The 27931-nt window shown below is 36.7% G+C and overlaps 1 protein-coding gene across 4 annotated transcripts in view; it reads right to left on the bottom strand.

Annotated features, from left to right (window-relative positions):
- LOC121405704 (serine/threonine-protein phosphatase 6 regulatory subunit 3-like) overlaps positions 1 to 27931 on the bottom strand; it is a 55366-nt gene that overhangs the window by 11812 nt on the left and 15623 nt on the right. For 2 of the 4 annotated variants that reach the window (XM_041596624.1, XM_041596626.1), the window contains 17 exons: positions 25022 to 25101; positions 21310 to 21469; positions 20425 to 20676; positions 18607 to 18785; positions 17891 to 18004; positions 16181 to 16331; positions 15429 to 15581; positions 14790 to 14918; positions 13276 to 13456; positions 12559 to 12647; positions 11444 to 11533; positions 9340 to 9437; positions 5772 to 5829; positions 4884 to 5020; positions 4165 to 4346; positions 3442 to 3586; positions 362 to 519 (listed from right to left, as the gene is read on the bottom strand). In XM_041596624.1, the coding sequence (XP_041452558.1) occupies positions 362 to 519; positions 3442 to 3586; positions 4165 to 4346; positions 4884 to 5020; positions 5772 to 5829; positions 9340 to 9437; positions 11444 to 11533; positions 12559 to 12647; positions 13276 to 13456; positions 14790 to 14918; positions 15429 to 15581; positions 16181 to 16331; positions 17891 to 18004; positions 18607 to 18785; positions 20425 to 20676; positions 21310 to 21469; positions 25022 to 25101 (2356 nt within the window). The remainder of the gene's footprint in view (positions 1 to 361; positions 520 to 3441; positions 3587 to 4164; positions 4347 to 4883; positions 5021 to 5771; positions 5830 to 9339; positions 9438 to 11443; positions 11534 to 12558; positions 12648 to 13275; positions 13457 to 14789; positions 14919 to 15428; positions 15582 to 16180; positions 16332 to 17890; positions 18005 to 18606; positions 18786 to 20424; positions 20677 to 21309; positions 21470 to 25021; positions 25102 to 27931) is intronic. The other 2 variants (XM_041596625.1, XM_041596627.1) reach the window with 2 other exon arrangements.

Genomic DNA, 27931 nt, shown 5'->3' with positions numbered 1-27931 from the left:
TGACATTTCAAAAACTTAACCTCAGGTTAAGATTTCAATGTTGATTCCTCCAACATGGTCTAAGTTCATTGACCCTAAATGACCTTTGACCTTGGTCATGTGACATGAAACTTTAATAGGATGTTCAGTAATACTTGATTAACCTTATGGCCAAGTTTCATGAACTAGGTCCATATACTTTCTAAGTTATGATGTCATTTCAAAAACTTAACCTCAGGTTAAGATTTGATGTTGACGCCGCCGCCGCCGTCGCCGCCGCCGCCGCCGCCGCCGGAAAAGCGGCGCCTATAGTCTCACTCTGCTTCGCAGGTGAGACAAAAATTGAAAAATCATTTTTCTTGCGTGTTCATGACAATCTTACCATACGCTGAACTCCTTGCAGTATCTGTTGAACTTTGTACATCAGAACTGGGACTAGGTGACGATGGCAGCGCCATGGCTTCACTGGCCTCCTTGCTGTCTTGTGACGAAGGCTCGCTTTCCATCGCGACGGGTGAGCTACTCCTCGGTCCAGATGAACTGGGAATCAAGTGTATTATCAAAGAGACAGGTCGATATATTTTGATTAAAACAAAGAGGCCAATTATTTACAACTAAGATTCATAACAGCAGAGCCACCAAGTAGTACTGATTTTCGGTATTTAGTACTAAAAAATGAGAAGAATACTGATAGTTTCATGTAAAATACTGATTTCTTAAGTTTCAGCTTTACATGTGGTCCTATGGTATTCTTTGAAAATACTGATTTCCTCACTGAAATACTGATTTTCAGCTTTAAAAGTACTGAAATGTTCTTTTTCTGGTTGGCAGCTCTGTAACAGGGATTAATGTTACTTCTCAAATTTGATAAGCATTTCTTGTTGTAAGAGTAAAGTTTTTGACCATGTCCTGTACAGTCCTATGAAAAAAAAAACTTGCTACATCAAATTAATTTGGTGTGGCAGTCAAAAAAAAGGGGGAACAAATTGCAATGCAATCCCAGGAAATTTATTCCCTATGTAAGAATAGATATCAGCACTTACAAAGACAGCTCAACTGTTCATTAACACTATCCTTTCATGATTTGATTAAAAAAAAGTAGAGCCACTATACTTGACCCTCGTCATAATTGTTACCATTGTATTGTATCGTATGGTATTTATTGTATCATGCATCGCAATTACAAAGACTGAATTGCACATGGATATACAATATTAAAAATGTCTTAAAACAGTGTAATTATTTACATAATTAAAAAGTACACATATATCACACACTGAATGCAATAAATAACATATTACTGCGTATTTAACCATACATATTATTTACAATAAAAAGGGTAATGTGAAACACTAGTTATTACCAATGATACCAATAATTAAAACAAAGAGGAAGAAGAAAAAAAAAGAAAAAAAAAAGAAAAGAAAAAGAAAAAGAACACGGAGGAGAAGGGGAGAAGGAGGAGAAAAGAAGATGAGGAAGAAGAAGACAATGAAATATAAAAAAAGAGACTTGAAGTAGAATAACAAGATACCATCACCATTATCACTATTTACCATAACATCGCTTCTATATCGTTGTCACCTTTAATAATCATCACCACCACTACCCATTGTCATCATCACCATCTTCACAATCCATCAACATCATCGTCTTCCAGGGAATAATTTTGCTTTACAAATTTGAATAGCATTTTTGGGCTTAACCCTAAATAGACTGGGCTATTTTCGATGCCTAAGAAGACTGTGGGGGGGGGGGGCTGATTCAGCCCCCTTTATGATCTCGGCCGTCGACTGCGTGATCGCGACGAAACTTGACACGCGCGTTACCCATGGCATAATCTGCAAAACTACACGATCAAATTCTGCGAAAAATCTCATGGCTAATTTATTATGCTAATTTATGTGTAAAATCAAAATTTTGCTTTAATTAACTAAATAATGCCCCTAAAATGCTAATTTTTGGCATACAGACAATTTATATGAATCTGATCAAATGTACTAAAAAAAAAATTCAAAATCACATTTATTTTCTTATGTATTTTATTGTTTTCTAACTTTCTTATGTATTTCTATGTTTTTCGACTTTCTGTTTTTCATTGTTTTTTCAATGGAAATTGTCGGGGAATTTATTTTGACCATAAATAAGAAGGAATTAATTGATTTCAATCAGTAAAAAGAAAAATAATGATACATTTATGAATTTTGGCTAAAAACTCTATAAATTTGCATTGGATTTGTACACAAATTCACGTTTTTGTGCAATTTTGGGTCTGCATGCACTTACAAAATGTTGCGTAATTTCGGAACCGTGTACCTGGGGGTCGCAAATTTGGTCTCAAAAGTTGCGCGAGACTTTAATGTAAAAAGTCAGTGAGCAACGCGGTCAAAAAATTTCGCGCGACGGATTTATCACGAAAAATGTCGAGGGGGGGCTGAATCACCCCCCCAGTCTTTTTAGGGTTAACCCTAAAAAGACTGGGGGGGGGGGCTGATTCAGCCCCCCCCTCGACATTTTTTGCGATAAATCCGCTGCACGAAATTTTTTGACCGCGTCGCTCGCTGACTTTTTACTTTCAAGTCTCGCGCAACTTTTGAGACCAAAATTGTGACCCCGGGTACGCGGTTCCAAAATTACGCAACATTTCGTAAGTGCATGCAGACCCAAAATTACTCAAAAACGTGAATTTGTGTACAAATCCAATGCAAATAGTGTTCTTAGCCAAAATTCATAAATGTTTCATTATTTTTCCTTTTACTGCTTAAAATCAATTGATTTTATCTTGTTTATGGTCAAAATAAAGTCCCCGACAATTTCCATTGAAAAAACAATAAAAAACAAAAAGTCGAAAAACAAAGAAATACATAAGAAATTTAGAAAACAATAGAATACATAAGAAAATAAATTTGATTTTGAAATTTTTTTAAAATCAATTTGATCAGATGCCTATCTAGAGTATGTGAAACAAAAATTAGCATTTCAGGGGCATTATTTTATTAATTAGAGCAAACTTATGATTTCACGCATAAATTAGCATAATTAATGAGACATGAGATTTTTTGCCGAATTTGATGTGATAGTTTTGTAGATAATGCCATGGGTAATGCGTGTGCCAATTTTCGTCGCGATTGCGCGATCAACGGCCGAGATCATAAGGGGGGGCTGAATCAGCCCCCCCAGTCTTTTTAGGCGTCGAAATAGCCCAGTCTATTTAGGGTTAAGAGAAAAGCCCTCAACTAATTTACGTACAGTCCTATGTAAAAATATGCTATACAAAAGACTTCATGCATAGCAGTCTTTCAAAAATTGAGGAGCAAATTGCGATGCGATACCAAGAAAGTTATTCCGTCGTCATCATAGTCATCATCGTCATCAACAACGCCACCACCACCATCATTACCAATACTTTCATCATCATCATCTCTACACATAAGCTTCATGAACAGTAGGCGGTATACTCACCCATCATCAGGAGTAAAGTTAGCATTAAATTCATTGAAGTTGGCCCAGCCCGTATCCTCGTCTCCTGTTGACGATGTAGGTTGCTCCCACCCACTTGGGGTCGTATCCATGGCAACGGGTGCTTGTTCAAAGTTTGCTTGCCATGCTATGAAAGGATGAGCAAAAGGACAATTCAAGACACCATATCAAAACATTTCCAGCCACTGTGTGAATAAATGGCACTGTAAATAACTCTGTTCATCATCATCTACTATCATTTTGTTTTAGTTGACAAGGAACATCAATTTTTGACTTGCAATAAATTCAGGCAAAACGTGCTAGATTTGTAATTTGATAGATATAAAGGCTAACTTAGAGACATATCTTCCAGGAGGATCTCCAAGCAAGTGAACTCAGTTTAAAGAGAGCTGAAGAGCCATTGACTAGCGAAATCTTGCTGCCTATGCTTTCAAGATAGTGGGAGGAAATTTTCGGATGTTGCAACTTGTAAGAAACTCAGTAGTTATTCTACCAAGTAAATATGACATATTACCATTCTCATTATTAACATCAAAACAATAATAAAAAAGGATTATCTAACTACCTTAGAGTCAACATCAATTCACATGTACAATTTATTCAAATCTTGTATTTGCTGTAGAAGAGTAATGAACAGAAATTTAGTTTTAATATCTGGCAAAACCATCAATGTTATACTGACAAAATAGAAGATTATCTCACTACCTTCTGAGTCTACATCCATCTTGACATCATCTCCATTCTGAGCAGCAAGAGGGCTTTGAGACGGCCTACCTAGAGGAGGGAACTCTTCTAGTGTGTTATCTCTCGATTCATCCCCTTCGTCTTCATCTTCATCACTACTATGGTTGGCCTGGTCGCTGCCCACTTCGTTCTTTGATACATCACTGCAAAGGATTATAAGATGGATGGTTGACAATATAGGCGAAATTAGAACTGGATATGTATCAATTATTGACATCCCACCACCATGCACGTGCCATTTCATTTTCCCAAACAGGTAAGGTATCTGCACAAAATGTTTGAATTCTAATACAGTTCACTGTGAAAATAATATTGCATGAAAGCTGGTACACGAGTTGCCAATTGCCATTTAGTGATGTATGCCTAGTAAATCTATTCTGCTAATCGTAGAGCAGGTTGAGCAAAGTGTAAAACTGTTGCTTCAATAAGAAGAGAGATTCTATCAAAATAGATTCCCCCAAATGACCTTGTAAGTTGATAAAAAATCAGTAAAATCTCACTGGGATTAATAAAAGCTTGGTTTTGAATGAAGAGAACCACAAAAAAAAAAAATTCTATGATACATTTTCCTCACCTGTATGATGTGCAAGTGAAATATGAATCAGGGAATAGGGGGGGGGGGTCACCTTGACCCATCCCACACAAACATTGTCAATCAAATTTGACCTTCATTGACCTACCTTGACCTGAGTTCATCATTCGCTGTATACGTGAGCTCTTTCTCTTTATCCTCCCAGATATCTTCATCATCACTATTACTATCGTTAAAGGGTTGTACTCTTTCATTGCAGCATGCTTCAAATAGAGCAGAGTTGGGCTGTGGAGAAATAATGGATAACATAGAAAAATTAATTCAATAACATGAATTACATGATATTCTAAGTAGATGTCCCCTAGCGCCCCCTAGCAGTTCAACGACATTTGCTCCAGCGACAATTGCTCCACTATAAATTCAACACAGAAATTGAATGATTAACTTCCCCCCTGGGTTAAGCACTATATCCATTCTTATTATTATAATCCATTTCTCACTATATCCTACTCTCAACCTAACCCAAACATCAGACCCTATTGCAACCCTAACCCTACATCTTAGAAGAAATTAGGCCTAGAGCAATTGTCGCCGTCGCAAACGTCGTGTCACCATAATGGTAACTGTGTTACAACTTACAAGGTTTATTTGAATGAGGCAATACAAATTCAACCCTGATTCACACACCTGCACAAACTGTGTCATTTGAATTAGGCTTTCATCTCAAGATGTGCCGCTTATATCTTAGTTCAATCAAAGCACCTTTTACTCAAGTGAATGCAGCCACAAAACAAATTTCCAAATCTTAATCCTAACAGTTGATGCATCAATTTCCCACAAAAAAGGGGAATTTCCCTACATTCTTCATTTACAAGCTTAACAACTAATAGATGATTATGACACTGATCCTAGATTCTGTAAAGCTTCTTCATCTATCATCACAATCCACAGATCGCAGGGATGTTTACACATAAATGTACTTGGGGGAAAAGAAGGGAAATTCCCTAAAATGAAAATAATCTTGGGAGTTACTTACGTTGTCTTCGTTGGCGGATATTGAGAAGTTGATATCTGAGATCCTGTCAAATGGGTTGCTAAGAGGAAAGGAACAATAAGAAATGCTTACAAGGCATCGAAAAATATAACTTTACAATCACGAAATAACAGAATCAAGTTTGCAAGATGGGTGGAGTTATCTTCTAGGGTATGTATTGGATTGTTTTCTGAGACTCGGAAAATAATTAGAGACTTGAAATCACATATTATCATGAGGCATAGTATCATATTTGGTGGGATTTGAAGATATTGGTGGGATTTGAAGATATTTGATGTTAATTATTATGTAGATTCTTCTAGATATAAAAACCGTTGGGTAAGTTCATTTCAATATCAAATTCTTTCACCAATATTACACCGACATGTTTAATGGTGCCTTATTTTGATATCAAATCTTAGTAAATATCATCTAATTCTTTCACAAATGTTACACCGACATGTTTAATGGTGCCTTATATTTTTCGATATCAAATCCTAGTAAATGTCATGCAATATCAAATTCTTTCACAGATGACAGGTCAATGGTACCTTATCTATTTTTAAATGAAATCTTAATAAATGTTAAAACATGGGCATATCATAATGAATTTGTTCTGAATATCATGTCACAGGAATTTGCTTTCTTTCTGCCACAAAATATCCCAGCTACATGCCAGGGAAATTAGGAGGTTCCTGAAACTCTTTCCTCCCTCTCTACCCCTTGCAGCAATTGTTAAAGGCGATGGGTGTCCTTAAAAAAAATCTTCATATTGCTGCTTCATACATTTGACATCATGTATGCGGGTTGTCTTCTTAAAATAATCTTCAACTTGATGCCTCAAAGATAATTCTGAAATCTCTATAAATCATTGTACATGTATGATCGGCTTCTTGTCTTCAAATTGGCAATAGTTGTATTTTTCTGTCATTGTTTTATTGCTCAAAAACAGACAGGATCATGAACTAGAGAAAAGGATTGCATTTGGATAGTCCAAGAATTTCCAATTTGCCAATAGCACTGTGCCTTTTTTAAAAATAGATTTCTATAGATTTTATAGATTACTTTTCTTGACATCTTTTTCTGGGGGTGTCGGGCATAGAGAAGAGTTAACAATAATATAAAATGGACTCAGTTGTGTGAGAGAAACGTACCTTTTGTATGACTTTGCGTATCTTTTAGTATTCATGGAATTATAAATTAATAGGACCGGACCACAAAATGCGGTCAATTTTATAAACTAAGATTATTATTAACTAAGAAGAATGTGAATAAATACAGTTTGTTTCTTTGAGAGTAAGTTTGTTCTCTTTTAGAGTATTGGATGGAGGAACACAAATCATTTCAATGTTATAAGGCATTCCACAACTGTCAACAATCACATCAAACTACACAGCTGAACAGAATTATAAAAATCACCACAGGTACATTAATGTTGGTATCTGCTAATTTGGATACAAATACCTCCCCCATCCCTTATTATAATACGCAATTTCATAATTTTCATTACAATGGAAATTGATTAGCATGAAAACAGGAAAATGAACAAAAAATATAGTGAAAAACAGCACTGCAACAAAAAGAGCAATAGGTTAGACATAGAGAAGAAAGAAAATGTGATAGCATTTTAATAGCGAACCTAACAAAGAAACTCAAATAAGCAACAAAAAAAAGTTGTTGAATGGAAAACAGGATTATCATCACCTTCTACCCTACCTTCCTTCCTTATTGGGATGTATATGACACAGATAAAAAGATGGGAATACAAACAATTTTCAAGTTGTTTTCAATAAATAATGATAACTAAATAAAACGGCTGGAGACTAGGATAAAACTCCACTTTGACGCAGGAAAAAAAAAACAATTTTTTTCTGGGACATATTTTCTTAGTTCATCAGCCAAAATTTTGCTACACTATATTAGTTTGCATCAAACCCCATAGAAATTTCAAGGGCTCTTGTTTTAATTTTCCAGGACTTTGGGGGCATTACCTTCTCTTTTTATGGGGTGGGGGAAAGGGGGGCAACTGCCAGCCAAGATTTACTTTTTTTCTCCCTACTTTGTTGAAAATAAATGACAGAGGTACTTGCACCAAGCATAAAGGAAAACACAAAAGAATACATGATTAGTAACAGAGTATTGCAAACAAAATGAGATAAGTGATTGTTAATATAATTGACAGAACAGTAAAGAAAGGTAGAAGTGAGAGATGGAGTTAAAAAAAACTGACAAAATGGTTGATTTTTTTAACAGTAAACAAATACAAAGATGGTTCTTGAAACAAAAAATGGAAAAAGCATGAAAATGGAAAATAAATCAAAAGCAAATAGGTTCTGAAAATGGTCAATATCAAATGAATTACGAAAATTCAAGGCGAATAAAGCCACTCGTTTTGATTATTTTGTGTGTGTCTTTCAAATTACTACATGTAATTGCAAAGATTTCCCAAAATAAATTTATTCTGAACGTCGGAAATGATGCAATTGTTCCTCATACATATAGCATAATGATAAATGTATGAATAGTAAAAATCTACACAACATCTAAATCAACAATATATTATTTGACCAAATGGAAATGGCAAAATTCAGACAAACTGGTTATGAACTACAGCTTCAAAAGATCTACGATAAATAGTCACAATAATTGAAATGTAAGACTGAAAGTGGCTGGAAATAGGCTTTTATATCTTAGAAATGATAACAGGCTAATGGAATGGGATCTCAGAAAATTTGAAAATACATATCAGGGCTGCAAGATAATGCATATGAGGGCATTTAATGATAATAAACTGTAAAAACTATGATATAGCTGATATATAGTCTACACGAATAAATGTCAAACATTGTGGAGGAATGACAATCTAGTGTACATCTTTTTCAGCTATAAAAGATGTTGAAATCAGGGGCCGTCTTCCAAAGAGTTGCGATTGATCCGATCAAACGCAACTATGGATGGCCAACAACGTCAGCATCTATTATGCATATTTGTTCAAAATATTTTCCAGCTATGATGTATATTCATGCATTCATTGCTTTCTTGAAAATTCACGGTGCTTCTCTTTGTTTACAAAGGACATTTCGCAAATTTCCTGTAGAAAAAAATATGACACTGGTGGATTTCCATAGAGCTACAATTGATTGGATCAATCGTAATTATTTGTAAGACAGGGCCCAGGAATTAAAAACCGCCAAGGGATAAGTTGTGTGATCCTTTCTCTGTGACCTTGATGAGTTGTATGGATTTTAAACCATTTCATGGTAAATTTCTTGTCTGGACCATATCTAAATCTGAGTTGTTTACACTATCATGAGAAAGGCCATATATTTTGGACCAACATAATTGATTAATTCAAGGTTCAATATCACAATACTTTTATATCATAGTTATGTCATGCAGCCCTAATATATACAAAGGAGGTTAATAATAGACACATCAAGCACACACACATTACAGAAAAACGGCAAGGAAAGAAGAAACAAAGATGCAATCATCACAACATGAGAATACTACAAGACAACTAACAAGATAAACCAAGGATGAAAGAGTCAAGGAAAATGTCTGGACTTACTTCACGTTCTCCTCTTGCTCTGCAAACTCTTCGTCGTTGAAGCCGAACTGGTCAATAAAATGGGACGTCATTTGTTGCATCTGATAATCGGAGAAGGCCTGCCGTTCATACAGCGCGGCCAAAGAGAGGGTTCGAAATGCCATGTGTGTGTTGCTTACATCGTTCTTAGCACATGGGTGGTGGTGGTAGTGTAGTGGTGGTGGATTTGATGGGGGAGGGGGGGGGGCAGGGATGGGGATGTGTTTTTTAGTTGATGAAATGAGGGTTAAGGGGATGGTGATTGATCTCGGGCATGGTCTACTGGTTTCCTAACACCCTTTTGTGGGTATGGGCCTAAAATGTGGGTGTCGTCTAAAGGTTCTCATTATCTATGTAATGGTGAAAGATGAGTGTGGCAAGCTGTCCCCCCCCCCACCTCCAACCCAGTATGGATAACATATGGGTGTGGTCTTTACTTTAACCCTAGTCTGGTATGAAGATATGTGACAATGAGGGTATATTTGAGCATGAACCCCCCCCCCCTGGCATGATGATCATGATAATTGAAAGTGAACCATGACTTCTCACATTATGCAAGATATTGTTCATTATATGGTGAAAATGTGAATATCAATTAGCTTGAGAGGGTGACTATAATAAAGCTAAGCAATGTATTCTCAGAATGCTAAAATTCCATTTCAAATTGTATTCAAAAGAGAAGATGTTTACTGGTCAGCAAAGTTGCAAGTGTGATTTTCAAAGCGAATGAAATAGAGAATATAACCATTACTGGATGGGATTATTTCCCCTGAAAATTTGAGAAGCAACATTCACTTGATTTGCTCAAAATACATCAAGGTTTTCTAGAAAACTTAGTTTGATGCAAATGTAAATATTTGTGTCCATGAACATGCATCAACAGGTTTGGAATAGCTGTGTAGATTGAAATTTAAATGAAGTATGTTTGGGAATTGTGACTGGGCTCAATCTTACAACGAATTGCAATCGATTGATTATCTCAACAATACGATCTACATTTGTGCATGCTCATTGTTTTGACCAACCAGCATGCCTAATGTAAACAATGATGACTTTCTATAGTTGAAACTGAATGGACCAATCGCAACATGTTGTAAGACAGGGCCAGGATGTGTTAAGTTCATATTCCCATCTTTCTATGGGGAGCACTTAAAAACAAATTGATTCAAGTTCCTGGGGGCCCCTAACACAAAACATAGCAAACCATCATAGAACATTTTTCTACGATTGATTGCAATGACTACAATGTACAATCAATCGTGAAAATAAAGCGTACGATTACTCGCTAACCTTTGTGTGAAAGTGAAAAAGGGGTGGGGGGAGATATCCTATGATGTTGACTAATATGAGTGGATCGAGTGTCCCTTCCCCAATGTAAGAGTGCAAGCAACGAATGCACATGGTAACGCCATACAAGCAATCAATCCATTTCGATGACTTGGGAATGATAAGGATGATGGAATGTGAACTTGTATATAAATAGGGCATGGCTGATCTTTGAATGTGACATGTCATGCACTGTCTTGGGTCGATTCTTGGCCATTTCAAACTCTACATCATTAATACTACAGGATATTGACATCTACTGAACATAAACTACAGTTCACGCTTCATGGCATCAAAGATCAATATAAACCATGACTCAAACATAAAATTAAACAATTACAATTTTTTAAAAAATCAATATTGTAAAGACACAATGGCAGAATCAGATATCCTTCTTCCTTAACATAATGTACAACAAGCTTCTTGTCTTATAGGTTTTACATTATATATTTTCTTATTCATTCAAAATGACTAAACTCCAATTTCAGATTACATTGCTACGTTATAATAAATCACGAAGTACAAATCTACTAAAATCAACCTACAGAATAAGTCTTCAGTTTGAGAAGAAATTACTTTTCCGAATTACATTTAATTTCACAACAGCCTACAGTATTTACAGCATAGGAGGAATTTTGATCTTTCACTCTGTTTGCACTTTTGAAGAGTCAATGAGAACAAAACTATATTCCATTATATAAACTTTACTTGGTACGATTCTCTGTGTATTGACTAATGAATAGAAGTATAGGAGACTCACCTGTTGTAAAGCCGTGTCTTTGCCAAAGTCGATGTCCTTGAAGTCAGAATCGTCGTCTTCGCTTGATGAATGCAGCGGATGGGTACCAACCTTCAAGAAAGGATCAAAACAGGAAGATTTCATTCACCAAACTGTTTTTAAGCTAATACTACTAATAATAATAATAGGCATTTATATAGCGCCATCTATCTAGAAATATTCTATTCCGAGGCACGTTGTTATTATTATTATTATTATTACCCCGGCTTTAGCTCGAGCTGCCTCTCAGCGCTCATGCATTCAAGGAATTAATCCTGCGGGTAACCCATTTACCTCACCTGTCGATGTGGATAAATTTCTTGCTGAAGGAAATTACCCCGTGGCTGGGATTCGAACCAACGACCCTCTGTTTCAAAGTCAGAAGACTTATCCACTGGGCCACAACGCTCCAAGCTACTGAAATCCTTGCATCTGATTGGTTCAGCAAAATTTAAGTCATTGAAAATCCCTGACCAACGCCCACGTCTAAAATACATGATAATTCAAAATGTTATCTAGATAGGATGTACATTCATAAATCCATTGTTTTCTTGACAATTTGGTGTGTTCGCATTTGTTTATAGAGGACATTTTGCAAATTTCCTATAAAAAAATTACAACACTGATGGATTTCCAGAGTTATGATAGATTAGATCAATCGTAACTCTTTGAAAGACGGGGCCCTGGTGAACACATGGGGTATTTCATCAACATTAATCTTCCCAGAAGTTGTCAGGGGCCCTGTTCAGAAAGAGTTGCGTTAAAACGCAAGCCCAAAAATCAATCGCAAGTCCCAAATGCGCGCTGTTGATTGGTTGAAAATGAAGTTGCGCATGATTTTTAGAGTTGCAATCGATTGCAACTCTTTCCGCAACGGGCCCCTGATCTGACAACTCTCCTTGATTTTGATTGGATGAGAAGTGCAGGTGTCTGATTGTTACTAAGCCAACTGTCCAATTGAGCAGATTATGTCGGATAAAACATCCGGCAAGTCCATTCAAAATCCTGTGCTATATGAGATACCCCCAATTTTTCTTGGCTTTTACAAAGTGGGAGTGAATTTCCTACAACCCTGATCAGACTCTGACAAACCTTACCAATTCAACTAGATTCCTCTTGTTAGTTTCTGCTAGACTTCCAGCTTGAAATGAACTCCATTTCTCTCTAACCTCTTCTGGTATATATTCTATTATAAAATAAACAAAATATAATCCATAACAAACTTAAAAAAATAGAACTGTCTCTCAGCAGGTTAGATTTCCATCATAGCCTTGATTTATCCATTATTGCATTCCTTCTCCATCTCGGATGAAATAGCATTTACTAGCCATGTCATAATACCAATGCCGTAACTCCTACATGGCATATAAATGAAAGTAGGATATTATTATTATTATAACCCTGATACAGTTTTTTATCTGTTCACTATTGCATACTTTTCTCCCTATCATGGGTAATAGCATTTACTATCCTTGTCATGTAACCCATGTTGTAATCTTTTCAGATTACTAATATGTACAACTTGAATATTATTATAATTACCTTGATAAAGAGATTTGATCTATTCATTATTGTATCCTTTCTCCATCTCCTGTGTAATAGCATTTACTATCTCTGTCACATTACCAATGTTGTAGCCACACCATATTACATAGAAGTGGAATATAACTATTATTACCTTGATAGAGAGATTTGATCTGTTCATTATTGCATCCTTTCTCCATCTCCTGTGTAATAGCATTTACTATCCCTGTCACATTACCAATGTTGTAGCCACACCATATTACATAGAAGTGGAATATCACTATTATTACCTTGATAGAGAGATTTGATCTGTTCATTATTGCATCCTTTCTCCATCTCCTGCGTAATAGCGTTTGCTATCCTGGTCATGTGACCCATGTAACCTCTTCTCGACCTGCCCTGTTTCTGTATGACCTCATTCTCCTCCCATGCCTCCATTACTTTGGGAATTAGCTTGCTTTCTGTGAACAGCTGTAAATGGGGAAGCATATAGGTGCCGTTAACATATTGCATGGTATTATGAAAGAATTGATAATGCAGGATCAAAATCTTCACCAGTACGTTTTACATTAACAATAGATTTTTTTCCTTTTTTTAAATGAAAACTGATAAAACATTGTTCTAAATGTCTGCAAAGAGGATTACTTTTGTTAAAACTCCATTTTCCAGACGTTTTCAAATTCAAATCTGCCTACTTTAAATCGAATCCCTTGGGACTATGAAAAAAGTAAAACTTTGCAACCAGAAGTTTGAATAAAAACGAAATTAATTAATTTACTTCTGAAACTTTCTTCAACTCAGAGAATGTCACCTTAAGCACACTAACTGTAAAAGCTCATCTCTGAACAGTTCAATGTGGAATTACATTTCATGCAAAAAGACTATTACTTAAGAAGCCGCACACTCTAGACTTCCAATGCTGGCATAGTTGTTTTTCAAAACCGAAAGTGAAATTAGTAGGCATTTAGAATAATTAATGATTGAATATGACCCCCATCAACCTTCAAATAATGAAGTAAAGTTTATCATTTATGATGGTTACCATGTTTTGAAGTGGTTTATTACAGGAAACCACTTTCACATCGATGTCTAGGCAGAGTCAAAAGTGGTTTTGTGTCAATTCATGTTAAAGGGGAAGTTCACCCGGACATCAGTTTGGTTTCAATAAAAGATGAAAAGTAAGATAACCAAATTGAAGATTTTGTGAAAATCAATCAAAGAATATCAAAAATAATGTAGTTTTCTAAGCGTGATTCTGTGATGTTGCATGTAAGCAGCTGCCCAAAATGAGATGCTCAAATGAGATCCAAAAAAATTCCCACAAATATTTCCCTCTTAGAAGCATGTATGAAAGAATGCATCTGATGAAACAATGGACAGAGGTAAAACAATTCTTCTTTCCTTTCTTTTTTTTAAGAAAATAGTTGTCTTATGGCCTTTTTATCTATGAAGTAAATGAAATATTTTTTTCCTAATTTATCATAAACATAGATAGTGGGCAGATATTGTTGCAAGAATTGTCTGCAACTGACAGCAAAAAATCATTTGAAAGATCAACTCAGTCTATATCACGTCAATTTTTCAATTAGGCCTACTACTGAAAGCAGCATAATAGTAATCAGTTAGTTATATTTGCAAAATTGACTTGTTATCAATGGAAATGTGTCTATCAAAGCCCTTTAGTTGATATGTAAGTCAAAGTTCATTCAAATGCATGCATAAAACCAAATTCATGTTTCAGTGGGTAATCACTCAAGTTGTGGTCAGAAAGGTTTTGTGAAAGGAGGGCATAAGGACAACTTACATGTACTAAGAGCGGATGTTGCGTCTTGCCTTCTTCAGACTCTGTTGGGTTGTTGGAAAGTATTGTACTAATTGACTTCTCCACCTCTAAATGTAAGAAGTTATTCCATGCATACGTTAAGAAGAGATCCTGTAAGAGGGGGAGAGAGATAAAAAAGATGCATTATTGAATGGTGGAATCTGTGGGCAAAGACCACTAGGAGGGTACACAAGAGGTATGGCTATGTGAACATATTTTTTTTGGTAAAAGCTTGAAGCCCAATATTGTATTTGTACTTTTCTATGTCTATCTTTCTTTCACTGCACCATGGGCACAGAATTGATTTGGTGCATTACAAATCCCATCTACCGGTATTATTATTACTATTATGTAAAAAAATTTGTTTTATTGTGGAAATTTACCGATTTCACATCAAAATTTATTTTGATGCCTGATCAAAATAAAAAAAATCTGCATTTTTATATGTTGTTTATCTTAAAACCCCTTACCAGACATGGAATAAATCTGAAAATTTTAGGACAAAACCTTTCGACAATGGCCTTCTTGTATCCGATCACTAAATTTGTACCATAAGTGCTAAAATTGTGATTTTCTATATAAGTGACACACCACCCTGTAGTATGAAATATGTCAACTTACCACTAATTTCTTGATGGTACCTAGTCTTGCTAGTTCAGCATTGATTGCAGCTGTGTTTGTTATGAGTAGTGAAGAGACTAATTTACTGATTTGTAACCTAACATTGCCTAGAGGTGGTTCTAGCTTGCCGACTGTCGTTGACATTTCTTTTCTCTGTAAGTAAAAACAATAGAGATTACTTGGTAGATTGAACACTGAAAGCAATTACAAAGAGAAGTTGTAATAATTTGTAAGGCTACAGGAATGATCAACAATTATCTGTGTTTTTTTCTTCCCCATGGGCCTGTAACATAAAGTATATTCTCAACAATACAATTGATTACAGCTGTAAATCTATAGTAAACTATGTACAAAATCCAATAACAATGTACCTCTTATGTTACAGTGCACACTGCAGAATGATAAATTAATGACTTTGTGATGTTGCTTACCGAATAATTAATTTTGCACTATTATGAGCACTAATATCACTAATATGGCGATAACTCGTCAACCCTATAATTACCACACTGCCTTCTGCCTTGTATCATTCATTTTCATTTAAAATGAATTCCATGACATTAGTAGCTATGCAAAAAAATACAGGAATTAACTGATACATCATTCATTATGCATCTTTTGGCACTGTCTACATAGTAAATATAATTTGTAAACTCCATTTTAGTGGTATTGGTGTATGTACAAATGTGAAAGGAACAATATTTAACAATAAATTTCAAAATTTCTCTGTATAAATAGGCTGTACTCCTTACCCCAGGTGGATCTTCTAATAACTGCTGCATATCTGCTAACCTACTGACGACTGCTTTGAGTGTACCGCTGACCCCCCTAGCTAACCTCTCTGCGTCCAGTTGGGTCATCTGTTCTTGACCGTCTGGACCAAAGGACAATGCCCATGCAGCCCTGGAAGAATCAAAGGAAACACATATTATTTGACATAGAAATTAATATCCAATTTTTCTCAAACTTTCATTGATCCATTTCTTTGATTTTCAATACTGTTGATAAAATTGCTAAACAAATGAAAAGATAATTTCCAAAAGGAGAGCTATACATAAGAGAAGCAAGAAGGGCAGAGAATAGGAGATAGACAGAAAAACAGAACTAGGAGGAAAAGAAGACATCAAGGAGGAAAGAGATCACAAGGAGCTCTGAACCATATCATCCATTGTGCTACTTTACATACATTTAAGTACTAACTACAAAACTATATTTTATACAACCAGTTCGCCTGAACCAAGCATTTGGTCTAATTTCCATTCAGACCATCGACCATTTCCTCCAATGTCAAGTAAGGCTATCTATACCCACTTAGTTCATCCATGTAATCTCAAGGTGGTCTCAAAGTGCAAAATATCAAGTATACAAAATGGGAAATAGATCATCTCGGCATCGTAACACAAAGGTTTGCGATTAATCACTGGTTTGGAAGAGCAATTCTGATTGGTTCCTGGTCAGTCTACTGAGTAAAATGGGCATGTAACGAAGATCCCGATAGGCCAATTCATTTAGCGAGTGATCGCTAAGCTTTGTGGTACGGGGCCCAAGCATTAGACTCAAAGGCAGCTACGCTAATTAGCATAAGACATGGGGGCTGTTTTATAAAGCTGTTTGTAAGTTAAGAGCGACTTTAAGAAAGACTGGTGATCCTTTCTTAGGCGTTAAACCATCGCCTATTAATCTACCATTTACAACAGAAAAGGATCACTAGTCATTCTTAAAGTTGCTCTTAACTTACAGCTTTATGAAACACCCACCAGGAGTAGTAGAAATCAAACGGCAATGAGACCAAATTGATAGCAGACCTAACAGGGCCCCATCTTACAAAGAGTTGCGTTGATCCAATCAACCACAACTATGGAAGGCCAGCAACATTAACATCTAAAATGTATGATTGTTTAAAATATTTTCTAGATATGATGTATATGCATACATTCATCATTCTCTTGAAAATTCAGTGCATGATTGGCTCTGATTACAATGGAGAATTTGCAAATTTCCTGTAGAAAAAATTATGACATTGATGGATTTTCATAGAGTTGAGATTGATTGGATCCATTGTGCACGCGTCGTGGTCTAGGGCTTCTGACTCTTGCCTTTCAAACAGAGGGTTGTGGATTCGAATCCTAGCCGTGGTGTGTTCCTTCAGCAAGAAATTAATCCACACTGTCCTGCACTTAACCGAGGTGAGGTAAATGGGTACTGGCAGGAAATGATTCCTCAAAAAGCTGTGTGCACCTGAATTCGTAGCCTAGCTCATTCGGGTAAAAATAATAGCAGGGCCCACTGGGAGAACAGTTTTCGGAACTGAAGTGGCTACCCTGGGTAAAAATACTGTTATTATTATTACTCTTTGGAAGGCGGAACCCAGGTTTGGCCCATGAGTTTCTAGACCACCGGAGAAGAGACCAACTGGTTGCAGACCAAGTGGTCCTGGACTAAGTAAATGTAATGCAACTTACCCTTGTTTCCTAAATTCCAATAATGAGAGTAGAACTGATATACCATTGACTATTGCTGATTCTGATATCGTGCCCTTGAACATGTGATCTAGTAACTCTGATACAGTTTCTTCCCTGCAAGACAAACAAGAGAGTAAATTGTTAGACACTCGGTACTTAGAGAAACAACCATTTGTTTTGATGGGTGAAGTCCCCAAGAAAAAAAAATGCTCAAAAATACCAAAGAAACATCAAATCCCAATGAGTGTGTTGTAAAATTATCAAGAAAGGTAGGGACTGGTTTCCATTTTTATTCAAGGAAGCAGTACATTGATACCTCTTGGAATTGTCAGATAATCACCAAGAATGAGCCATTTTGGAAAAAAATAGGGTGACAGCTATCGCCTTAAAATAAGTTGGAATACTGGCTTTATCCTTAAAAGTAGCATCCTTGGCAGTGGTATTTACCCTAAGCAAGCCTGACTTTTTTGGCTGCTCTCTTCATGGACCAGACATATAGAAGCAACTGTCTGAATTATCTTTTTTTAACTATATCCTTGAAATGTACAAGTTCCGATTTTGGTGCCCTTCAAGGATTCTTACTTCTCAAATTTTATAAATGACCTACACTTACAAACAATATGCTAGATTCGTTCTGAAATCCAGCTATTACTCCCAACAGCAAATGTGAAATAATACATACAACCACAATACAATGAACTCAATATCCTACTTACATTTCTATTGTTGTGAGTAAAGGATCATTCTCTGCACATTCTTGTAATTGTGACATGTGTTCCCTAGTGAGTCTGACGATATCACATAACGTCTGCGCTGCGTTGCTATGCGTATCTTCTGACTGTTCTGTATCTATGAGGTCTACTAATCTCTGGATAAACCTTTGATCGTTTAACCACTGCATGGAAAGAGAAAAGAAATAAGAAATTATTAGGTTGAAGACTGATAGCTGGAAAAATTATTTGAATTTTTACCCTTCCACAGGGTTCCTTTATGAACAAAAAAAAACTTCTTCACAAAACATGTTGATACATATACAGAAATATTTCACAAAAGATCAGTTCATACGATACATCCATGAATCATACCTATTAAAAAGGTAGAAAAGAAGACATTTGTGGAGCTGAAACCACTTTTTTTCGAAATTCTTTTAGCTTTAAGAATTGTTTTGGCTATATACTTCTCCATATCATAATAATTTTTTATCACTATCAAGATCTTTTCAAAGGATGGTATTTGATTCTTATATTTAGCTGAGTAAATTTCTTTTCTTACAAATGATCAAAACACAATTTATAGCTGGAAAGATGCTCGAGTTTTAATCGTTTATTATCTATTAGTTTGGGGGATGGCAAGAAACTGGTTTCTACTGGGAAATTGAAATCTATCTCGATATACTAGTATGCCCAGAAAAAAGCTAAATGTGGGAAAATTAAATTATTAAGAACACCAATATCTAAGTGATCGGTCTACAGATTTTCATATTCAACAGTAACCATTAACATACCCTTTCCGACTTCCCAACCACTGAGCAGTCTGAAATATTCTCAACTAAACCAGGTCAGACATTTTTTACTTTGTAAATTCGTCAATTCTAATCATAAATCATCTTGTCAACCTAGATCATTTTGTCACTCTTCCAAGCAAACCACACCCTGGAACAAGGGTATATTTCATGGAGACTTCTTGTCAGTGATTTTCACCCACAGTTGTTACAAGCTACTACAAATCCTTGAACCTGATTGGCTGAGAGCAAATTAGTCAGTGAGAATCACCCTCCACGAAACGCTCCCAAGAATGACTGGGTGGCAGTATTTGAGGTCAAGCACTGAATCATAATGTCACATCATATGGACATCAAGACGATACAGTCTCTGCAAGTCCTAAAGGTTTCATTTGACTGGCTGCCGGTATAGATAAATGGGGGATTTCCCATCATGCCCGCCGATTGGCGGTATAAATCTGACAACTTGCAGAACTGATTAAATCTGACAACTTGCAGAACTGATTTAATCTTGATGAAATGCTTGTATCAGAATTTTTTTCTACCTTACAATTCTGAGATTTTTGTATTGAATACTTATCTATATCAGATTTAAATTGCTCTAACAAGAACTAGATGGATTCTTCCTTCCATGTCATAAAAATTAATTCTTTCACCATCATGACATTTTTTATCACATGGAAATCACCTTTTATATTGGAGAATTCAATAATAAATTTATCAGTCTACAACAAAGAAATGTTGTCATAGCTATTTGTATCTCATAAGGGGTGATATCACTAAGAAGTTGATTTTATGAAATCTACAAGAGATTAGTTTCGTTGCTACCAAAAGAAACCCTACCTTTCTAAGCCATGTTGCATAAAATTCAACACTGAAGTTACTCTCATCAATCATGAATACTACCATCGCAACAATTCTAAACAGCCAATCAATATCAAAATGCCCATGCTACTAGCAGCTCCTCACAAAGTTACCAATGGTTAAGTTTAGTGCAACAGGGTCCTAATAAAAGGCATGACACTGAACTTACATTGAGGAATGATATCCTGATTTCTGGTGATTCAATACATGTGATTAGCCTAAGAATAAGATCCATTATAGCAGACACTTCTAAATGAGAAAGGAGCAAGCCTATGCAGTCCTCTTTGCTTTTGATGAACTCGACGACGACCTCCGGTCTTCTGGATAGCAACGATCCTATCGTCTTACTGAAGAAGCTTGCTAGGAGGGGGTTGAGTGGGGCTGGTCTGTCTAAGAACTTCCATAAATTTGTGAAAGCAGTCTGTTGGGAGGAATAAGAAAGAGCAATTTCTTATTGCATTTAGAATATTTTCATGAATTGAAAAAAAAAATGAAAAGGTAAAATTATGTGGGAGCTCCGGGTTAACTTGGCCCTGTAATGCCCTTAAGAGCCTTGGAAAAACTAAAAAGGACCCCTAAGATTTCCATAGAAACAACAAGTAAACTTGTAGTCAATTTTGGTTGGTTAGCTCACAAGTAGCCCTGGAAATTTTATTAATTTTTACCCAATTAAAACCATTTATTATTATAACTCAAAATCACACAAAGACAGAGAAAAGGCTAGTTGAAATATGAATTCACTATCAATCTTTGTTCTTAAATATATGCAAAATAACAGACATTTGGAGGTAAAGCCTTCCAAAAGAACAATGCCAAATTATGAAACTCTTCCCTTATGATATTGCACCACTTGAAATGAATGGAATATTGAAGTTGGGAAATCTAACACTATTCAGTCAGTTTCAGATCAACATTTCATTTTGCTACATGCACTAACAAAGTAAATTAACATTTATAAATGGACTTTGAATAAAGTCTTTCGAGGTTTCTGTTAGCAATAATATGAATAAACACTGGCAACATTAACTTGGGTTTGGGGGGTAGGGTGACTCACATCTGTGTCTGCTAATTTGTCGCATATAGCGGCCACGTCTGACGTGAGAAGCTCACAGGCCATGTTGGGGTTCTTGTACTGTACAGATTCATGTAGATCTTGGGACGGTTCAGTCGTTATCAGGTTGACTAGCTCCTCTATCACGTCTGTCCTTACCAGGCTAAAAATAGAATAGAGATTTAATGAGAGATGGCATGGTGGCAAGCAGAGGTTTGGATTATAGGGGATCAGTCATTAGTGTATAAAGCGTGCTGTAATATTTCAATTCAATGCCTGTGTTAATGTTCAGAGCAGGTAACATGAGGCTTGGTGATTTGATTGTGGGGCTGGTCTTTTTTTTATATGATTGATCACACACAATCCTCAATGAAATCAATCGCAAAAATCTGCCCCACAATAATGGATATCTGGGCCCCGTTGTACAAAGAGTTACGATTGATCCAATCAATTGTAACTATGGAAAGCCAGCAAAGTAACCATATGAAATGCATGTTTGTTCAAAAAAATTCTAGACATGAATCCATATCCATAAATTCATTGATTTCTTGACAATTTGGGGTGTTCTTCTTTGATTACAAAGGACATTTTGCAAATTTCCTGTAGAAAAAATTATGACACTGATGGATTTCCATAGAGTTACGATTGATCGGATCAATCACAACTCTTTGTACAACGGGGCCCTGTCTTCCAAAGACTTGCAATTGATCCAATCAACCACAAGTATGCAAAGCCAGCAACATCAACATCTAGTATGCATCTTTGTTCAAAATATTTTATAACTGATGTTTATTCATTCATTCACTGTTTTCTTGCAAAGTCAGTGCGCTTCTCTTTGTTTACAAAGGACATTGTGGACATTTTCTGTAGAAAAAATTATGACACATGGATTTCCAGAGTTGAGATTGATTGGATCAATTGTAACTCTTAGTAAAGACAGGACCCTGAATTGGATGTCTTTGTTTGTACAACTTACGCACAGGGGTGCATTTTTTTTTATTCTTTTACCTATATTTTGGGACACAAATTGAGGAAGGATACAATACCTTGTAGTTTCCTAAAAAAATATGAACAGCCACCACTAAATGAGAGCACTGCACTTAAACAGCAGATATAGACTTGACAGTGTGCACTATTTGCCATCCACCAATACATCACCAAATGTACAAAGCCAATGGCCTGGCCAAACAAAACAATCGGTGTTGCGCAACTATCTCTAACTACCATCATGCATGTAATCCAATTGCATTCAATAGGAAAACCTCCAGGAAGATTACGCAACACCAGATGATCAAATTCTCATTAAAAGCCACATATAGCCCTGACTCATTAGATAGACGAACTTACCCTGCATGCATACATGTACTTGTAATCAAGGTACACTTGGCAAGCCTGGGCCCTGTTGCATGAAGAGTCACTACTATGGTAACTGTGCCATCCAATGGTTACTACCCTGGGAACAAAATCAAGGGCCATTGGATGGCAAAGTTTTAATGAAATAGAAACTTTTGTGCAACAGGGGCCCTCGTAGTGGTGTTCATAAAAGACATACTGTAATCCCTGGGTGACTGAATAAAAAAAATTCTGTTTGGCACTGCAGCTATAGTTGCCTACCTGCTTCTGTGCATTCCAAATTACTATTTCTATAGTGAATGGTTATTCACTACAGGTTATTAATAACCTAAGTTTTCCTTATTATTTTCCTTAAGATCATTTATTGAATGTAACAATATCATTATTGGATATGAATCACACATGATTATGATCAAGATGAAGCTCATATTGTTACAAAATCAAGAATTCTCGATAGACCAAAATCATCGTCATGCAGATTTAATTTCGGCAGTCACACCTGGAAGCCATTTCATAAAGCTGTCAAGAGTTTCTTTAAGAACGTCTGGTGATCCTTTCTTGTGGAAAATGTTATTCACCATGAAAAGTTCAGTGGCGATTATTTAGTGTGCAAGAAAGGATCATCAGTCGCTATCAAAGCTGCCCTAACTCACAAACATCTCTATGAAACACCGCCCTGCTTCAGCTAACGCCATGTATAGAAGAGCCACCCATAAAGCCCACATATCAAGGCCCTGTCTTGCAAAGAGCTGTGATTGATTCCATCAACCTCAAACACATTCATATGAAAATCCATCATTGTCAAAGTTTTTCCTACTGAAAATTTGCAAAACATCCTTTGCAACCAAAGAAGATGCACTCTGAATTGTCAAGACAGCAATGAATGAATGAGTATGTAAAATCTAGAAAACATTTTGAACAGTCACGTGAGGTGCGAGTGTTGCTAGCTTTCCAGTTTTAGTTGATCTGGGGTCCATTGCAGAAAGAGTTGTGTTTAAACGCAAATGACTCAAAATCAATCGCAAGTACCAAATGAGCGCTGTTGATTGGTTGAAAATGAAGGTGCACATGATTTTTAGAGTTGCAATTGATAGCAACTATTTCTGCAACGGGCTCCAGATCGATAGCAACTCTTTGTAAGTAGGGGCTCAAGTTTGCCTTGATTGTATAAATCCCATACAATTACAGGAAAGAATCTGTCTTTCGACATCCTGCTCAGAAAGGCCACTTTTTCTCTCCCTGGACTGGGCCCGTTTCATAAAGGACTTGGAACTTTGCCATAATAGCAACTACCATGGTAACAGGGCTCAGCAGCCAATCATAATCAAGATTACCATGGTAGTTGCCATAACGGCAAAGTTACAACAGTTGCAAGTCCTTTATGAAACGGGCCCCTGGTCTTTCTACTCAGGTTCCCATTTCATAAAACTTGTTACAATAATGAATTATTATTTAATTACTGTCTAAAGCTACTGATATCATTTGATTTGACTGCAGGGCTCGAATTAATCCAAGGCCATCCAAGGCCATGGCCTTATACCCTTTTCATAAACCTATCCTCCAATTAGCCGCCTAAGAGTAATGCGGATAATTCAATAAAAATTGCGTTCATAAACTCCGAAAATAAGCCGCATTATTTTTACGAGCGCCCGTCCTGAAAAAGGCGGATAATCGCCATGACAACTGGACACGCCCCCTCCGATGCAGTTGTGTTGGAAAAGGGTGACCTTGTGACCGCACCATGGCAATTATCCGCATTATTTGGAAATGCGTTCATAAACTCAAAATCTTATCCCGATGCCGCTATTATGCAGATAATAGCAGCATCAGAGTAATGCGGATAACTCTTGTCCTCCTCCAATTTTACGACCAAATTATGCTGCTATTAGCCGCCTAATTCATTTTAATTGGGTTTATGAAAGGGGTATTAGATGCCCTCAGAAATGGCCTTGATGCCCTTTCAAATATTTGTAGACTTAAGGCCAAAATAACTGCCCTTTTTTGCTGTGGCCTTGGTGCCCAGCGGTAATCCAGTGCATGTGCCCCATTGAAAAGTGCATTTATTATTGATGCCCTTTTTTTGGTGGCCTTGGATGTCCCATAAAGTGAAAACTGCCTTCCCTTTCCTTAAGTGCCCTTTTAAAAAATGGCCTTGCCCCTTTAAATTCTTAATTCGAGCCCTGTGACTGGCTTGTAATAAGCTTGCTTTAGAAATTGTGCATGTTATTATTTAATAACTTTTATTTAACAGGCCCCACATTTCACTGCATCACATTGTAACAGAGCAGAATGATAGTATAAACATACATGCACTCCTCGATGTGTGACTTAACTACGTTGTATTGCTTTGAAATGAACTTACAAGTCTATAAGTTTCCTGTTCTGTCCTTTACATTCCTGTAATACATCGTCTTCCTCTAGTACTTCTGTTAAAGTGACATCCTGAAACAAAATACCACATGAAGAGTGATCACATAAATGTAGAACTCATATTTGCTTTCATAATTCACTTGATACAGTTAAAACTTGTCTTGAGGGACACTAGTTAGGGGACACCTGTCTATACTCAATAGTAAAAAAAATTGTCTCTGGTGGCCACCAAAATCCGATTTGAAAAGAATGTGTTACAGAAAAAGAGGATATATTTCTGTGCATGAAGCAATGTAGTGGAGAGAAAATCTGACAAACTTTCATAAAAATATCAAGTATCAATTTGACCAAATCCAACATTACATGATGATAAACATGGTAGGAAGCACGCTTCCCTGGGGCACCCCTGGACCAGAGGGTCTGGCCGGCAGACTAGCACTAAACTGGGCCGAGCTCTGTTTAGAGCCACTTTCTGCCAGGATATGACTGCATGCATGTCTTCCCCTGCCAGATTTGTGCATGGAAATCACTACACTTACGTAGATATCCCCTCAACCAGATCCCGATGGATCAAATAACCTTGTAGACAGAACAGAGTAAATGAAGCCATGTGATAAGTGCCGAAGACAGTATGAATACATCGCTTACTTCGCCTAATGCTTCAAAATTATGAAGAAAATGAGGGCATTGCCCTCGACTACAAATGAATGTAGACGTAATTAGATCTCCTTGGTGCAATGCATTATTGATCTAATAGTTGCTTTCCATAATCTCTTTCATTTACTTTTCCATTGACTTCACTACTACCCAATATTAAACCCAATTTCACAGCATACAATACAGATCAGGGGAGCGTTTCATGAAAGGATTTTATCCGACAAGTCCTTTTTTATCCGACCATTACCACAGCAACCGTACCTCTCAGCCAATCAGAATCGGGACAAGTCAGATCTGACAACTTGTCGGACATAAATGTTGATGAAACACTCCCCTGGGGTCCGTTTCACGAAAGTGGTCAGCACTGACAAGTTGTCATTCTCCGACAGTTGCCATCGCAACAGTCAGAGGCAGGTCCTTCTTAGCCAATAAAAACCAAGGATTTCACTGAAACAGTTAGCACTGACCATTTTGTCAGTGCTGACAACTTTGATGGCACCCCCCCCCCATAGCAAAAAGAGCTGCACTTAAACCCATGACGACAGATGCAACTGATAAAATCAAATGCAAGTCCGAAATGCACACTTCCGATTGATGGGATTTTTTTTTCTGTAACAGGCAACTGGATGCACTCCAGACCTTATTTTTCCCACCAGGTTTAAATTCAGCAAAGACTACTGCAATCACTTCATAATTACTTCTTAAAGAATACAGAAAGACAAATTTCATAAGGGGTGTCAGGTTGTTCTTCCATCATGAGTCAGGTTCTATGAATTTCTGGAGGGAAAGTGGAGGAAGTGATTCATTTTGACCTGGCACACAAGTACACTGCATGGTCTCCAACAAGTTAAGATCTGGAGAATGTCAAGCAGATACTGAGCCAAAATACCAACAATAATAAGTGTACATGTAAATGTACTGGAAAATTTGGGTAAAATATTTACACCCCCCCCCCCCTCCCTTCCAGTCACAACAAGCAAAACAATTTTTTCGGGGGCTTCTTTTCACAACTGCATTAATCTGCAACATTGGAGACCTTAACATTGCGATGAATGGGTTTCCAGTGCTTCCACTTTTTGGTTTCAAGGGGTTTTTTTATTTACATTTCGGGGGCTAAATGCCCCCAGCCCCATGTATATTTTTCCTGTATAAAAGTGACCTGAAAAGGAGGATTAAGTTACCAACAGCACATTTGGCTTTCAATTCACAATTACGAAACCTTCATACAGACACACTGTTGGATGATTGATGGCTTGGTAGTGGAGTTCAAATAGGTATACCAGTGTTAATAGACTAAACATGGTATTACATTGTATTGTTTTTCATTTCATATTACTCTAGCATTGCAGGAAACATTGTAAAGACACGCACAGATCCGGATTTCCATACCAAAACAAAATCCGGTCCTTGAGCCAGTTTGCAGTTTCTGATGTGAATGAAAGTGTACCAGACCAGGTCTCCATGTAAACAAAATAACATTGCCAGTACACACTGGGAAAACCAGTTGATAATTGGCTGTTTAAACAATGACTAGATTTCCTGTGTGTTCAGGTGGGTGTTTCACAAAGCTGTTCGTTGTTTGTATAAAGTTACGAGCAACTTTAAGAACGACTGGTGATCCTTTCTTGTGGAAAATGGTAAATTCATTGGCGATGGATTAAGCGAGCAAGGTTCACCAGTCTTCTTAAAGTCGCTCTCTTAAAGGTATTGTTTAACTTTGTGAGCAGCCGATTTAAAAAATTCTCAAACCAAGATGAAACATGTGTACAAGTTCATGTATTAGAACTAATAAACCCTGAAAACAACCATTATTGAGAATTAAAAGCTAAAACTACAAGGCAAACCCCTATTTTGTAAATAGGCGTCTTATAGACACCTAAATAGTACACATAAGTGTATGGGATGAAATTAAGATGGTATTTCCGGTCACTTTATATTTCAATTTTTGAAGCACTAAATAATCATTTTCGAACGCAATTTTTTCTAGGCTTCATTTTTGGAACATATCACAGACACAGGTGACAAGTGTGACCTTCTAGCTCAGATTTTTTTAAAGTCAAACCAATGTTAAACAATCACTTTAACTTACGAACAGCTTTATGACAGGGCCCCTGGAAGGAAGTTTATCGTGGAGGCATGTAAACATACATATTTCAAGATGGTTTACGGCAATCATTCATGCATTTCCTCCTTGATTGTAACAGTCACACCAATGAAACTGATTCCAAACCTCCCAATGTTTCTA

Source organism: Lytechinus variegatus, chromosome 19 (genome assembly GCF_018143015.1).
Source record: "Lytechinus variegatus isolate NC3 chromosome 19, Lvar_3.0, whole genome shotgun sequence".
NCBI classification, from domain to species: domain Eukaryota; kingdom Metazoa; phylum Echinodermata; class Echinoidea; order Temnopleuroida; family Toxopneustidae; genus Lytechinus; species Lytechinus variegatus.
This window is presented reverse-complemented; position numbering and strand designations above follow the sequence as displayed.